The sequence below is a fragment of the Astatotilapia calliptera genome, chromosome 19 (assembly GCF_964374335.1).
Source record: "Astatotilapia calliptera chromosome 19, fAstCal68.1, whole genome shotgun sequence".
Classification (NCBI taxonomy): domain Eukaryota; kingdom Metazoa; phylum Chordata; class Actinopteri; order Cichliformes; family Cichlidae; genus Astatotilapia; species Astatotilapia calliptera.
The window spans coordinates 19,150,878-19,166,122 of record NC_137440.1 but is presented as its reverse complement, the minus strand read 5'-3'; the positions used below and the strand labels follow the sequence as shown (position 1 = coordinate 19,166,122).

Genomic DNA, 15,245 nt, shown 5'->3' with positions numbered 1-15,245 from the left:
AACATATGCATGTGTCAGTTGTCATGGTGCACAGATGCCTGTAAGTCTTTGTTGTGCTTTGCTATACTAATCTCTTCTAAAACCAATATAAAAAGAGGCCAGACTACTGCAAACAGGTATACCAAGTTAAAATGCACACTCGAACTGAAAAGCAAAATGGGGAGAAAACTTTAGAACAAAAAGTCAAACCTGCAGCAGCAGCACTTCCAATGGCCTGCAGTGTCGATCGGCCACTACTGCCCAGCCGACTCCTCCCTGTCCCTGACCCAGCTGCTGTCCCCAAGCCCTCTGATGAGGATGAGGATGAAGACATGGATTGACTCTCCATCTTTTGCTCCACCTGTGCCAACTCCACCAGGACTTCTTTGTAGCGCTCCATGAACACCAGCTCGCCACAACAGGCAGACGCTTCCAGATCAAAAACCACAGACACCTGTCAAGAAGCAAATGTTGTTAACTGGATGGAAAAAACTCTGACAATACTTACAAACGTCGCCAGTGATCAAAAATCAGGTTAATCAAAAAAGTTATTAACTGTAGTTCTGGTAAAGTGTAAACATGGCTAATGACCAACACAAAGGTGAACTTCTAATGTGTTATAAATGATGCTTGTAATCATATAATTAGTATGAGTGAGGTTGGATTTAATAATAGTATAATGTCAATAATTTGAAGTGAGATAACTGCTCTAACAATAAAAAAAATGGTAAATGGCCTGTATTTATATAGCGCCTTTTCTAGTCCCTAAGGACCCCAAAGCGCTTTACATATCCAGTCATCCACCCATTCACACACACACATTCACACACTGGTGATGGCAAGCTACATTGTAGCCACAGCCACCCTGGGGCGCACTGACAGAGGTGCCCCAGGGTAAAGAGGAAAATGATTTTTTTTTAGCTTTGTTAAAACAAATAAGCAGACAGTTGCATTCAAATTTTATTAGAGACCTGATGAGCTTCCATGAAGTTTCCTCGTCGGATGCAGGACATCAGCAGAGACTCTGGAGGGGACAACATGGCAGGAACCAGCCAACTGTGGGGACCTCCACATGGACAAAACTCCAATTCCACAGAGCCTGTTGTCATTCCTCCTCCACCATCTCACAAAATATTAATAAATGATAATAAATCAACAACAACAGAAAAATGACTTTGAAGACAAAGGCAGACAAACAAAAATACATTTCTCCTACAGCTTTAAGACTTTAAGGATTATTTACATATGTAAAGAAGAGCCAGATATTTTTCCTTACCTGATGTGCTTGTGCTGACCTCTCCATTGTGTTTTTCTGTGGAGGAGTGTCTCTCTATGGTATGCCTTCCTGGTTTCCTTCGCCTCCTCAGGCTCGAGCTCTTGCGGGGTCCCAGAGGAGTGACAGTGCAGCCTACTGTTGAAGTTGTAAGAGGACTTTCTGAACCTGCGGTTAAAACAATGTAACATCTAAGCTCCAATAATTTATGATGAATAATTACCTAAGTATTAACATAGTCATATGTACTGGGTACAGTACATATGTCAGTTCCCAGTCAAACATGTTATTTAAACATACAGAAGAATAAAGAAAATAAATTGCTAGCTCACCATTTCCAGTGCTCTGGTTGCTGGTAATAATCTGCAGCCTCCACTGAGCCTCTGCAGTGCGTTTGGTCAACCTTTGCAAGCGTGACCCAAATGACTCAGCAGTCACCGAGCAGCCCAAAGTTGCTGCTGCCTCTGCTTCTCGAGGCAATGCTCTTCCTTCCTCCTGTCCATCCTGCTGACCCACCACACACATTCCCTCCAGTCCTTCCTTCAACAGCTTTAAAAACCCCTCCATGCCAGTCACATCAACCAGAAACCCCTTGCAGCCCTGGATAAAGTGTCCGAGGTCCAGGTGACTAGAGTCTGCTGTTGGACTTGAACATAGCTTTTGATTCCCCTTTCTCTCCTCAGTAGTATTCATCTGTCCTTTGTTTTCTGAATCTGTATTTTTGTTTCCTGTATTTGGAAAGCAAGTGTCATTCCCTACATTCTGATTTGAGTTTGCATCTTTTTGACTCTGCTGAACAAAGTCACTGGTGGACAGAAAGAGGAGAGAAAAGATATTTTCCAGGAGCTCCAAGCGGAACATCGCCGGCACTGCTTCCAGATAGAGCTGACACTCAGACAGGTAGTGTTGAAACACCAAATGGCAATCTGAAAAACAACACAACCAAAAAAAGTGAAAACATTAGTAAACGATAAACAACCTTGATGGCTTTAATACGTAGGAGTGGAAGTCCTTGTTCTGGGTCCCAGCTTGACCTTTAATGCAATTTCCTGGTCTTTCCCTGTGCTTCCTGTCTATATTTCTGTACTTCTAGAAGAAATTTGCCATTAAAACTTGGTTTGTAAACTGTAATGTGACTGATGCAGAAAAAATGTGTACGTTTTTGCCAAAAGACTGTAATGAGAAAACAAGAGAGAAGACTTTTCTATCATCTATTATCAAAGTAAAGCTTCACTTTATAAAAGAAAGACGGCCTTGTTACCTTCAGAGGAAGCTGAGGTTTTATTTTGGTCCTTTTCTGCATCAGAGGACTGGTACTGTTGCATGGGATCACACTTGGTGCAGTTTGAGTATTTATGTGCATTTACACAGAGTGCATAGATGGCATACTTCATGGCACAGAACCCCTGGAACAAAACTATGTTTCTTTGTACAACAGGGCTGAGAGTGCCAACTGCCCCAGCACCCTCTGCAAGAAACACACAAATAAAAGAACCACAGACACCTTTAAATGTAAATACTATGCAGCATCAAATTCATTATTTTTTACTCATTTGAACAAACAAAATGCATAACGCAAACCTGCTTCTGGTAAATTTGGCAGTTGCTGTAATAGATCTAATATCCTGCGTTCTTCAAACTGAGCCAAAGGAGTCAGAGAATGCAGGATATAGAGGGATGAGTGGTTGTCCAGAGTGTGAAGCTTTGCCAACAATGCCTCCATGGAAATCCCTCTAGAGACACAAAACACAAATATATTAAAAGCTAAAGAGTAACTAGTTAAAAATGAAATGACAGCAAGACTTCAATCTAGAGAAAGCCAGTGCTTACGGATTGTTATTTTTACACCATTCAAGTATTCCAAGCTGAGTTGACAAAAGATTAGAAAACTCTTGTAGAACTGAATCATTGGCTGCTGCCTGAAAAGGTGAAAACAGAGTATCAGTAAAGCACTACCGCCAAATATTAAAAAGATGGAAAATGTCTTTAGAGGTTGAGGTGCATGTAGATGTGTGGAGAGCTAAATGATTCTGGCTGTGACCTGTTCTTTGTGAAGGATGCTGAGCAGCTTTTGAGCCGAGCTCAGACTGCGACACTGTGTCCATCCCAGCAGCAGCAGCAGACGGGACAAGGGCTGGAACTCCAGCTGCAGCAAGTTTTTCAGCTGACTGAATTCCTCGTGTTTAATCAGGTCAAGTGCAGTAACCTACAGGAAGAACCCAGCTTTATTACATTACTCGATTTTATCTCATGCTGTTGGTTTACTAGACCATCAACATACAGTATGCATTATAAAAATAATACCACCGAAGCAACACTCTGTGCACTTTTTATTACATCTTGGAGGAATTTATATCTGGTTACTAAACTAGTATTACCAGTTTCCAGTTATTTACGTACCAAGACTTGCTCCAGGAAGTGCTTTCCACTACTAAGGCACTCAAAGTAGATGGTCTTCCAAATGGATGGACGATCTTTGTGGCAACATAAACTGATGGTAAGTTGCTCTGCTTCAGGCAGCTCAACTAACAGGGGAATATAAAAATAGCAATTGAATTCATAACAGAATGAAAATGAATTTTTTTAAAGCAAACCATAAAAAATAAAAATAAAAGAAATCCACACAACCCTGACTTTTACAGAATTTAGTAAAATGTTTTTGATTAGATTTAGTGGGTTAAAATACAGCTAATGCACAAGACAAAAACAATTAAAAACAAAACAACAACCCTATTTTAAGTAATAATAAAATCTAAATCACAATAGTCAAAACAGAAACCAACAAAAACAAAAGAAAAAGAAAAGAGGAAATCTTCTTCAGAGCCAGTTAAATCTGCCACAGCTTTACACCCACAGATGCAGAAGTGTAACTGAAAGAGGAAAGAGGTGATGCTAGCATTTCTCTTTGAGCACAATAAAGCAGAGGATGTCTGGTTTTTAAACTATAAATATATCATCAGTATCAAAACTATAAAAAAATTTAATAAATGTCAAAGTACCACAAAAACAGCTCATGGGGGAACTGACTTACAGGAACATGTGCTTGTACTTCAAAGCAATTTGTCAAACTAACCAACAAGGAAACTGCTTAAAGTAATCACATATTCTAGCTAAAACCAGTAGTTTTTTTTGGATTGCATTGGCCATCATACTGATCCTAAGGATCAAGCTAGAATATGTCTTAATGCATGCTCAATATAAACCCTTAGTGATCCTCTATGTATCAGGAGTATCGAAACAGTTGAGACGCATTTTTTCTAAACACTGTCTCCATGGCTTTTAAACCCCCAAAACACGCTGCGCCAAAAAAAAAAAAAAAAAAAAAAGGTCCACCCCAAGGATCGGGTCCCCCAACACAGAGTAATACAGTGCCCGCTGTTAAGTGCCAGAAGGATTGCCATGATTTATACAGTGGGGAAACCAAACAACCTCTGGCGAAGCAGATGGCACAACACGGAAGAGCTAACTCATCAGGCCAGGACTCCACGGTCTATTTACACTTAGAGGCCAGTGGTTTCTTTTTCAATGATGAGGATGCTCACATCCTGGACAGGGAGGAACGCTGGTTAGAGCGGGGAGTCAAGGAGGCCATTTACAAGAAAAGGGAAAGGCCACCTCTGAATCGAGGAGGAAGCCTAAGGATACATATTTCGCCTTACATCAGTGGTTGTTGATTAATGGTCATGACAATTTGCATACTAATGATTAAGAAACTGACCTCACAGCCCATTGTTCTTTCAGTGGGCTAGTTTCAGTTATTGTGCAAATGTACGTGTTTGTAAGATTGGGGAAAGCTGGAGGACATGGAATGGTTGGCAGAATAATGTAAATTTCCTTAAACGGACTACCTTGTGTGTGAGGTGAGCTCCTCAGCAGATGATCTCTCTGCAGCCTGAGAGCAGTAGAGCAGTATGTCGAGACAAGTGCGTCACATTGAGGGCGAAGCAAGGAGCTGAGGATCCTCTCCTCTTTCAGGGGGCCCACTCTGGCTGCCCACAGTGCTTCACAAAGTGCCTCCAACTGCCCATCGCTTCTACGGGAGCTCCATGGCATCACAGCCAACACAGCGTATATCTCCTCCACCCACTCCTCCACATTCTCTGGCCTTCTCAGTTTCCTTATCAAGTGCTGGATGAATGCATTCTGCAGAGTATGGTCCTCTGTGCATGCCTGGTCAATGGATGAAATTAGGAAAACCAAAATATTTTTTTTAAAGATATGATAATTGCACTGATACATTTTTCAGGTACTTTTACTCATACATGGTAACAATATATTTGACTTTACCTGTAAGAAATGTGCTAAAGATTGAGCGAGTCTTTGCTTTTTTTTTTCCAACAGAGTTAACAAACAAGACTCAACAGTAGCAGCAGTTGTTCTTGAACTCTCCACCACCTTTTGCTCAGACTGTTTATCCAAGAAAGCATGTTGCAATTCCTACAGAAAGATTGTGGTCATATAATTACAGAATAGCAAAAAGTCTTTATTGTCAAATGTAAGCTCGACTCTAGTTGGCAATAAAAAGCAAATTAACCTTGAGAACAGTCTCGGGTATGCCCTCTGACCCCAGTTCCTCCAGAAGTAACAAAAACTCCAGCTCTCTTCTGACATTAGGAGAAACCTAAAGTTAAAGAAAAAGTTTTATATAGGTGTTTTTTCTGCTCTCATACTGTTCAGCTGTGATGTTTTAAATGCCTTTTCACATTATTTACACAACAAAATATTATCTCTTTTTTTGCAAGAGCAAAAAATTTATTTTTTAATGTTCAATATTAGTTTTAAAAATATGTCAATAATAAAATAATAACACAACAGAAATTTAAATTTTTTTCACTTTTATTATATCTGTGACAGTTACCTGTTCTTCTGTCCATTTCTCCAAGACCTGCAGCCAAAACCAAGCCAGTCTATGTGGACTCCCTACTGACTCCCATCTACAAAAAACATTATTGGCACTCAATCATTTAAAGAAGCTCAAATACAAAATGTCTTCATAGCCTTTATTTCTTATTATAGTTTACTTCTGACTCACTTTAAGCTGTAAGGATGGCTGACAATAGCCTTGATCATGTCCCGTAAATTTTCGGAAAGTCCTCCCTCAGAGTTAACCAGCTGTGGTACACATGCCCTTGCCAGCTCCCACTCTCCATGCTGCAGGCACCTCTTGAAGTACTCAAACAGATCCTGAAGCGATGTCTCGGCTTCACAGCCAAAGGGATGCATGGTCACTTTCCCAGTGACGCTTTCTGCTCAGCAGTCACACCTGAAGACCCAACCTCACTACCAGGTAGCCAAGGAGCACCCTTGAGCTTTCTTTACCTGAAACACACAATGATATTTATTTAGGTTTTTCATGAATATTAATAGTAACAGACTATTTGTTACATTAGTCCAAAAACCCACATCGACTGTTCTCTTTTAAAACAGCTGCAAAAGCATTGGGACAACACTTCTGTATTTCTTCATATTTTGCTCCCAAGGAGGCAGAATTTCTTGTCATTTTTAACGTGGTCTTGAGGAATAGTTCACCACATTTTTGAAGGTTTTCTAGTGTTTTTTTCTTTGGCTGCCTTTTCAGTCCAGTCTTTGTACCTGAATATTTTTACAAGAATGTTTCAGTGTTTGTTTGGTTATAAAGCCACTTCACAAAAGTGGTGGTCAAGAAGCCTTAAGGAAGTGAAACAGAGAGAAAAGGCTGAGGTATGCCAAATTACACATGGACTGGACTGAAAGTGAGTGGCATCAGGTCTGGTGGAGTGATGAATCCAAATGTGATATTTCTGTTTTAAAATGTGTAATACTACAGAAAAGGCCTGGGGGGAGTTACAAAAGTGAGTAGCTACAGCCATCTGTAAAACACGCTGCAGCTGCTAGAAAGCCAGTGGTTAATTCAGTTAATGCAAAGCCATTATTAATGCAGAAAAGTATCATTAGATTTTGAGCCACCATACCATCTGATAAGCAGCAGCTTCATTTTTCAGCATCACAATGATCCCAAACACACTGATAACGCACTCGAATGCAGAAAAAGCACACCAGAAAAAACAGACCTTGGAAGACCTGCCTTAAGCCCGGAATTTATACATTTTACATACATTTTAAACGGTATGAAAGAAGAAGTTAAAACTGTACCGACCCTTTTACATAGAAGATCATGAATGGCAGAACACAAGCAAGAGATAAAAAGAAAGTTTGTTGTGGGTCTCGAAATAAGTCTTAAACATTTATGGGGCGCTTACACGTTTAATTTCAATAGTAGTCTACTTATCACATTATTACCTAAAGTGAATTTATATGTTCTTCACTGACTCAACCCAAAAGCAGAATTTATACCAAATGTATGAAAAGCTACAAACTGTAATTAATTAAGCTGTACATCTTATTCGCTGTAGAGAGTGAAATGCTTCCCGTCCAAAGTGAAAACGATAACTTCGCTTTACAAAACGGTTTTCTTCTTTGACAGTTATCCCACTAGTTAGCATTAGCTTTTGTTAGAAATCAATGTGATTGGATGTAGCTTAAAAATGTCGGATAACTTCCGTAACAGTTGGCAGGGCCGTATCGTTGCACTCACATTAATTATTGAGAAATAAATTCAGAAAAGTTACTTACTCATTTCTTTGAGCCGTTTTTTGTTCAAACTGGGTGCAAGTTACTCCTACCTACGACTTTCTCTCGGCCTGTTATGCTAGCTGCATACAGGCTGCATAACGAGAGTCATGTGATCAAATCAGCTGACTCTCCTACTCCGGTTGGGCAAAGGTTGGTTCGAAGAGGGCGTTACGGATTGTTTTGGGGTTTTTTTTAAATTGATGCCTTAAAATGCAGTCGGAAATACTGGCACTTCAAAAAAGGCTACTTAAAAAAGGGCGGGGGTTGTCATAGGGGAGGTATTTGACTTGGAATAATATTTCTAAACCAATCATGTTCTCAGCATTTAAGCTTTTTTTTTTTTTTTTTGTAATAATATGATGCTGTGATTTGGGCTACAAAACACTGCAGTCAAGAAAAAGCCTCAGTGACTGGAAAAACTTTGTGATTATTTCTTCTTTCAGTTAATCCCTTTAGGGGTCACCACAGCAGCTCATCTGCCTTCATCTCACTCTTATTCACAGCATCCTCCTTTGTCACACCAACCCCCTCCATGTCCTCCCACCCAAAATCCATGATTTTTTTTCTCCATTTCTATTAATTAGCCTTCTAACGTTCAAATTTCACAATCAGGATGGTATGATTATTATTCTAAATGAAGTGCTTGATTATTGTATCCAATATAAATTTACTTATCAAAAAGACACAGCAGAGATGATGACAGAAACTTCCTCACACCCTGGACAAAACCTGTTTCAGTGCCTTCTCTCTGGTATCAACCACTGCAAATCAAAACATCTGCACAGGTTCTTCCCACAGACCGTCACTCTGATTGAAATTCACATAGTGTCTGTATCTAAACATCATACCTGCTGCTCATGTATATACTGTAAATATAGTAACAGGCTATATGCTGTGATTGTCACTTTTGTCTGTTGTTTAGTCTGCTCCTGACACTGAGAGGAAAGAAATAACCGGAGTCCAACTACATGTATGTGTACACATACTTGCTCAATAAAGCAGATTCTGATTCTAAGGTCTGTGGTAAACCATGGCCAGTAAACACATCGGCCTGAGGTTGATCAAGCTGAATACTTTGTCATTAAAAATGTTGATAGGGACCTCAGACATCAAAGAGGAAGAAAATTTGTGAGATAACAGTCAACAGATACAAGAAAAGCTGACTGACCTTTAACCAGATTCCTTCATTATTAAAAAGAATGAATGTATGAGTGTGCATTCGGCCGCCCCATCCCTTACTCTCTGTCTGCCTCTCCCACTATCATCACTGGGAGCCAGTCTCTATGACAACGCAGTGCAGGCGGGGTTTGCCAGCTGGAGGCAGAGTCAGTCCGTCCTCAGTGTGTATCGCCGCTCCAAACCTCCACACTGCATCACGCCCTGAGTGGAATGGAAGAAAAGGACAATAAAGAAAATGTACGTAGCTTTCGTTTTGCTTTCGGTTTTTTCCCCCGTTCTTTTAAGCAGCTCGTGCATTGTGACATATCTGCATGCAACAGTATTATTTGAATTAGGGCACGCGGTAGATATACAAATATAGTTTGTGCAGCTGAGTCACTGACTGTTTAAATCCGGGATCAATAAAGCTATTGTTCCGGCCGGTGCAACAGACTGCAACTGACCGCAGATTAAGACATCAGCACGGAGCAGGGATTAGGAGACAGCTTTTATACACATGTATCCTCAGAATAATAAACTCAAGGAGACTCAGGAGAAAAAAGAGCTGTCTTTTGTATCGCTATAGGCCTCATCTGGCTCATCTCTATTGTTTCACAGGGGGAGTATATCGGAGAGATAAAAGGTGGGCTGCGGCCTTCAATGAAACTGGTTGTGATGGGAATTGTTGACAAAAAAGCCAAGAGGTTAGTGCACACCTGTTTTCATTTTAAGCGTCTAAATGTAGGGGGGGAGTGATTACATTACTATTAAGCTACTGTTGCGCACATTTCAGAATTACCAATGAAATTTTAGAGGGAAAGATGCTCATTTAAAGCAGCTGATGTCTGCAAGTGCTTATGCCAGTCAGCTAGTTCCTGTTTTGGGAATGTCTTGGCAGTGCCAATGCATTTCCTAATTAGGGTTAGTCTGTGAAATGTGCGTGGGAGAGGAGCAAATCCCATGAAATCTAAAGAGTCACTGGAATTTCTTTTGGTTGATAACATCGGCTAGCTATTTTTCCTTAGTAATTTAATAGCCTGAGTGCAATAAGAATTAAAATAAATAGGACAGATTTTACAGTAAGATTAAGCACAAAATAAACTGTGACAGACTTTTTTAAATAAGATTTTTTTTTAAAGTTATTTTTGGTCGAAGTATCTTTAAAGAGCTTGAGGCCAAATGCTGTTAAGTTACATCTTTGTTGTCCATTTAAGGCTATAGATTTTCTAAGCTTCCCTTGTGGATTTATCCAAACAAAGTGCTAATACACTGCGTCCTGATAATAAATACTTCATCATCATCATCATAAAAAAAAATACTGATGCCACACACACACTTACTTTATTATGCTGGTTCCGAGAGAGTATGGAAATAGATTTAAAATGCTGAAGGCAAAATTTAAATTGTCACTGACGCAAAGTTTTGTTGTTTTTTCCACACGAAAAAACTGATTTGACTCAAATCTATAATTTAGAAAACATACAGTCTCCTGCAGGGATTAACTAGCATGCCTTTTGCCTGTTTTCTAGATAGTCACTATGTTCTGAAATGGTCTAACACTGATCAATACACTATGTAATTCAGGAGTGGGGACTTATTTTTCCCAATGGATCACATGAAATTGTGACTAGCTAATACTATTTTTTCTGTTTATGAGCTAGTGGTGCCAGTCTCTGCAACAATCTCAGTTTCTTATGTGGCCCCTTGGGAAAATGAATTGCCCACTCCAGATGTAATTTGCTATTCAGTTATCTCCTTCTTACCTTGTTGACTAATACAACTACTTGTAACAGAGACCAGAGGATGTCACTGTTCTGCTGATGACTGAACTACTTCCTTTAGAAGAAAAGATGACAGAAAATCTGTCACTCCTATCTTTAAACATTGTCTTTGTTTATGTCTGATTTGGCTTTCTGCAGCATTGAGGTGACTCTTTCCACTAAGCCACAGGAAGAGGAAACCGAGGGTGATGTGGGTCTACAGTTAAAAGTCAACTTTAGAGATAAGGCCGTCCAAAGAAATGCGCGCTTGGAAGGAAAATGGGGCTCTTCTGAAAATACCCTCTCCTTCTTTCCCTTTGCACCTGGAGAATCCTTCAAGGTAAAGGTCAAAGAAAAGATTGTTGGGACAAAATTAAGGAAGGTGCTGGACAAGCACAGTATTATTGATAACTTTCAATCTGATTTTAGAAAGTTAAACTCAATGGAAACAGCTTTCCTGAAAGTCTTTTGATGGCTACAGATGAAGTGATTGCTCAGTCGTTGTTTTGCTGGACTTTAGCTCAATTGCCATTGAAACAACTGATACTAATTCATCAGTTAAGCCACATGGTGGGGAACTCCAGCCCTGTCTTGGAGTGGCTCACATCACTTTGGGTCACAGCTGGAAATTTTGGTCTGATGTGGCTGCATTTTCATATGGCGTTCCACAAGGATCCTGTTTAAGTCCCTTGTTATTTTCAATTTTTATTAGTTCTTTTAACCCCATTTTTTTCATCATCTGTATGAAGATGACATTCAACTGTACCTCTCTTTTAAAGCTTGGATAAGCTATCCATTTTAACTGACCGACCTAATGCTATGAATAGTTTGATGGCAAGTAATCTTTAGCGAGTTAGCACAGGAAAGAGACAGAGTGTCTAATTCTTGCTTTGGAGAGCGTTTTCCCCAAATTAGAGAATGTCTGGGTTCTATCCACTGCAAAGCTAATCCACAAAATCTTGGGTTCATTTTTGAAAAATTGCTAAACTCAGGACCGTTGGCTAAAAATGTGAACTGGAAAATCTTGTTCATGAGCTCACCTCCTCCCACTTGGATTATTGTAATGCTCTATTTTCTTGTGTGTCTAAAGCATCTATTAATCACCTCCAATCTGTCCAAGATGCTGCCGCTCACACTCATAGATTCTCTAATATTTCCCTATTCCTAAGGTGTCTACAATGACTTCCGATTAGGTTTAGATATCAGTTTAAAATCTTGATTCTTACTATTATGACTTTACAAAGTGAGACCCCCCACTCACATCAATCTACTCCATCCATATTCTCCAAACTGGAGACCCACAGATGAGGTCTTCCCGTCATCTGAAAACTAAGGGAGATTGTGCATTCCAAACCTTAGCACCAAAACTGTGGAAAAGCCTATCTTTCTCTGCCCCCGCTACCTTGTGGCACCTTTTTTTATAAAAAAAAAAAAAAGAAAAAAGAAAAAGAAAAGAAAAGCTGAAAATACATCCATTCAGACAAGCAGAGTAATGTTTCTTTGTTTTGTATTGTTTCACTTGATTCAGGTGTCTTTATTTGACCTTGTTTTTGATACCCTTATAAAGTACTCCGTGGCAGCTTCTTGTCTTAAAAACTGCTATATAAATTAACTTTACTTACTAGGTACCTTTATAATCTCTGGATTAAGATTTCAAGAGTACAATAAGCTTCAACGCTACAATGTTAAATGTTGTCTAAGTTTAGTCTGTAAAACAGCATCCATGTATTTCATACTGCTGCACCCAAAGGTGAGAGTGAAACATGGTTCATATGTTTACACAGTTTTATCTTTCTTTTTTTTTTAACTTGTTGCCATAACAACACTGAATCTTGTAGTAGTGTGTATGATCTGGCAGTTACTTTTACCTTCATTTTGCATAGTCAGCATTTAAAGCTGTATTATAGCTGTTTGTTTTGCTGCCTCAGTAACAAGTTACTGTTTGCCACTGTTTCCCCAGCATGAGAGAGTGCAAGAGGGGATATGACTGATAGAAAGAAATGCCAGTTATGCTTCTGCTCTGAATTTTCTGCATCATAAAACATTTACAAAAGATGTTTGTGCAAGACTTTGAGTCATAATGCATGGTTGTAAAAATGAATGGGAACTGGACGCTAAAGCCAAAAATGGCAACTGTTCACTTGAATAATAATAATAAAAAAAATTTCTAGCTTCCAGGTTTGCTCATGTTGGTGACTTATAAAAAAATACTCCGTGGGCCACAGGGCATTTTTCCATTGCGATATTGGATATAGGCTGAATAGGATGGATATTTTTAGAATAATTGGATTGTGGATGGCCTCTAATCTGGTCATGGAGAGGTGTTATATATTTGTAAAAAGCTATATATCTGTAAAAGCTTAAAAACCAAACACGTTAGCAGTTGAAGGTATTGTAACAACAGTTTTCCACACAGTGTCTAATGGGATTCCCCCCTGTAATATAATGAATGGCAGCTGGAAAAAAATGTCTACAACTGATCCAGCTTCCTAATCCATCAGTGGTTGTTACATCCAGGGGTCTTCCTCAGTCCTGCCTTTGCTTACTGTTTCTTGGCACATTACTGCTACCAGCTGTCAGTACAAAAAGAAGTAACCATCATGTGGCTGCATGCTTGTGCATACAAGATGTACAAGGCAAAATAGGCCCTACTAACAAAAAGAATTCTCTGCCTTGCAGATAAAGGCTGATAGCGCTAGTGAGTTTAAGTTATAATAAATAGATTTAAATGTATTAATCATCTTAGAGTCATATTAGCAGATGTCATTTTCTGTGAATGGTATTTTTCTTATTATCTTCTCTGATGCAGCATTAGTTTGTGATTCAGGCTCTAGCAGTTTGTTTTTTCACATAAACCTACATGTAAAAACTAACTTTGACTGAATCTATATTTTCTTAGATGGAGATCGTTTGTGAACACCAGCAGTTTCGTATTTTGGTGGATGGGCAGCCTCTGTGCGGCTTCACTCACCGCCTCTCCCAGCTCGCCTCCCTCACAGCCTTAAGAGTTTTTGGCGATCTACAGCTTACCAAGGTGGCCTAACTCCAGCGCCTCATACGCAGACACCTAACATGAGGATGCCCTGGGACAGTATACTATACAATAAATAAGATTAGAATAGACTACTACTTTCTGAGTGCATAAATTTCCCCATGAGGGGAATGTTGTGTTTCCAATTTCAGACAAAGTTACACCTGCCTCGTAATCACATGTTAAGACAAAGTGCCTTCACTAAGATCACCTGTTTGGAGACTTGAAGCTCTTGACTGAATGTACCAGTCATCGATCTCTCAAGTCAAATGAGGAATGTGATTTTAACTAAAGTGAATTAAGTTATAAAAAATGCGATCTGAGCTCTACTATTTTTCCTGAACGTACATTTGTACAAACATGATGTGTTACATCAAAAATGAAGTTTTTGTGATCTAAAAAAAAGAGATTTCAGGCATTTTGTCTTTGATTTCTCTGGGGTTAACCTTTGAAAGCACTTATGTTTACGAGCGCCCACATCAAGGTGAATGTTTCTGAAACTGAATACCTAACAAAGATTGTCATTCTGTGCCAACGAAGTACTGTAACAGGAATAATAATGTAAAACAAAAAAGTTACCCTCCATTACTGCATGCTAGTGTGACAGTGTGCTTGTGTCTTGATCAAACACAATGGTGGATGGATGTGAGTCTGTCAAACCTTCAGTTTTTACCAACTTTGACTTTGAAATCACCCGACAGTTTGTGTGCTTCATTTACAACTAGCACTTTTTATGTGAATGTCTCATAATGACTTTAATTCATTGCAATAAATCAAATTTGTTGTTATGTTTTTGATGTCTGGATTTTTTCCAAAACACATCATCATCTATACAGCTTCATATTCCTGTAGAAACTGCATCATGATTGCTGTGAAAACAAGCATTAAAACACCGCCACCTCAGCTTGAGTCATTCAAATAAAGGCTCGAGTCAGCTTGCTGAGTGGGAGTGTCTGTCTATGATTCCTGGGAGTGTCTCATGCATGCACCTCTTGAGGCTTTTCTAGTCTGTACTTGTATTAAACTTCCCCTTGATGTCATACCCTTTACTTAAGAAAAAGCACCATTGAAAAACAGGCTCACTATTTAGGGATTGCCAGATTAGATTTATGACTTTTTAAGAAAATTTGGCACAACATAGAATGTAATTTAACGCCAATTACACGCTCATGTGGGCCTTCGCATGAAGCTATAGCTAAAACCAGTTATAATGATGTCCTCTATAACTGTTTCCGAGCAGTATGTTACTATTAAGTTGTGCACCTGGACAAACTGTAAGAATAAAGGACAGTGTTTCCAATGAAAAGGACTGATTAGTCACCTTTTTGATAAAATACACACCTTTGATACAATAAACCTCCACTACACCGGCAGTAACTGTGATTCATACAGGTCTTATGGTGCTGATAGAAAATGATTAAACAGGCTCTGT

At 39.3% G+C, this 15,245-nt stretch overlaps 2 protein-coding genes across 3 annotated transcripts in view; one reads left to right on the top strand and one right to left on the bottom strand.

Moving 5' to 3' along the window:
- The window catches only part of zfyve26 (zinc finger, FYVE domain containing 26), a 23,523-nt gene extending 15,525 nt beyond the window's left edge, over positions 1–7,998 (bottom strand). For both annotated transcript variants that reach the window (XM_026151893.2, XM_026151894.2), the window contains exons 1-15: positions 7,865–7,998; positions 6,285–6,571; positions 6,111–6,186; positions 5,787–5,873; positions 5,540–5,689; positions 5,101–5,422; positions 3,653–3,777; positions 3,294–3,458; positions 3,083–3,171; positions 2,834–2,985; positions 2,514–2,720; positions 1,585–2,178; positions 1,256–1,420; positions 951–1,102; positions 190–433 (exon numbers count right to left, since the gene is read on the bottom strand). In XM_026151893.2, coding sequence (XP_026007678.2) covers positions 190–433; positions 951–1,102; positions 1,256–1,420; positions 1,585–2,178; positions 2,514–2,720; positions 2,834–2,985; positions 3,083–3,171; positions 3,294–3,458; positions 3,653–3,777; positions 5,101–5,422; positions 5,540–5,689; positions 5,787–5,873; positions 6,111–6,186; positions 6,285–6,475 — 2,719 coding nt within the window. In that variant the 5' untranslated portion in view covers positions 6,476–6,571; positions 7,865–7,998. The remainder of the gene's footprint in view (positions 1–189; positions 434–950; positions 1,103–1,255; positions 1,421–1,584; positions 2,179–2,513; positions 2,721–2,833; positions 2,986–3,082; positions 3,172–3,293; positions 3,459–3,652; positions 3,778–5,100; positions 5,423–5,539; positions 5,690–5,786; positions 5,874–6,110; positions 6,187–6,284; positions 6,572–7,864) is intronic.
- Positions 7,999–9,126: 1,128 nt separating this feature from the next.
- LOC113012780 (galectin-related protein B) lies at positions 9,127–14,601 on the top strand. Its single transcript, XM_026153106.2, has 4 exons — positions 9,127–9,280; positions 9,641–9,726; positions 10,942–11,122; positions 13,682–14,601. Exons 1-4 carry the CDS (start codon positions 9,254–9,256, stop codon positions 13,823–13,825), a joined length of 438 nt encoding a protein of 145 aa, XP_026008891.2. The 5' UTR covers positions 9,127–9,253; the 3' UTR covers positions 13,826–14,601.
- Positions 14,602–15,245: the final 644 nt, after the last annotated feature.

What these genes read in the sequence shown, in the direction of transcription:
- LOC113012780 (XM_026153106.2), top strand. Translation starts at nt 9,254, where the DNA reads ATGGAAGAAAAGGACAATAAAGAAAAT. An exon ending in AAAAGGACAATAAAGAAAAT is followed by an intron (nt 9,281 to 9,640) that starts GTACGTAGCTTT and finishes ATTGTTTCACAG; the next exon opens with GGGGAGTATATCGGAGAGAT. An exon ending in GTTGACAAAAAAGCCAAGAG is followed by an intron (nt 9,727 to 10,941) that starts GTTAGTGCACAC and finishes GGCTTTCTGCAG; the next exon opens with CATTGAGGTGACTCTTTCCA.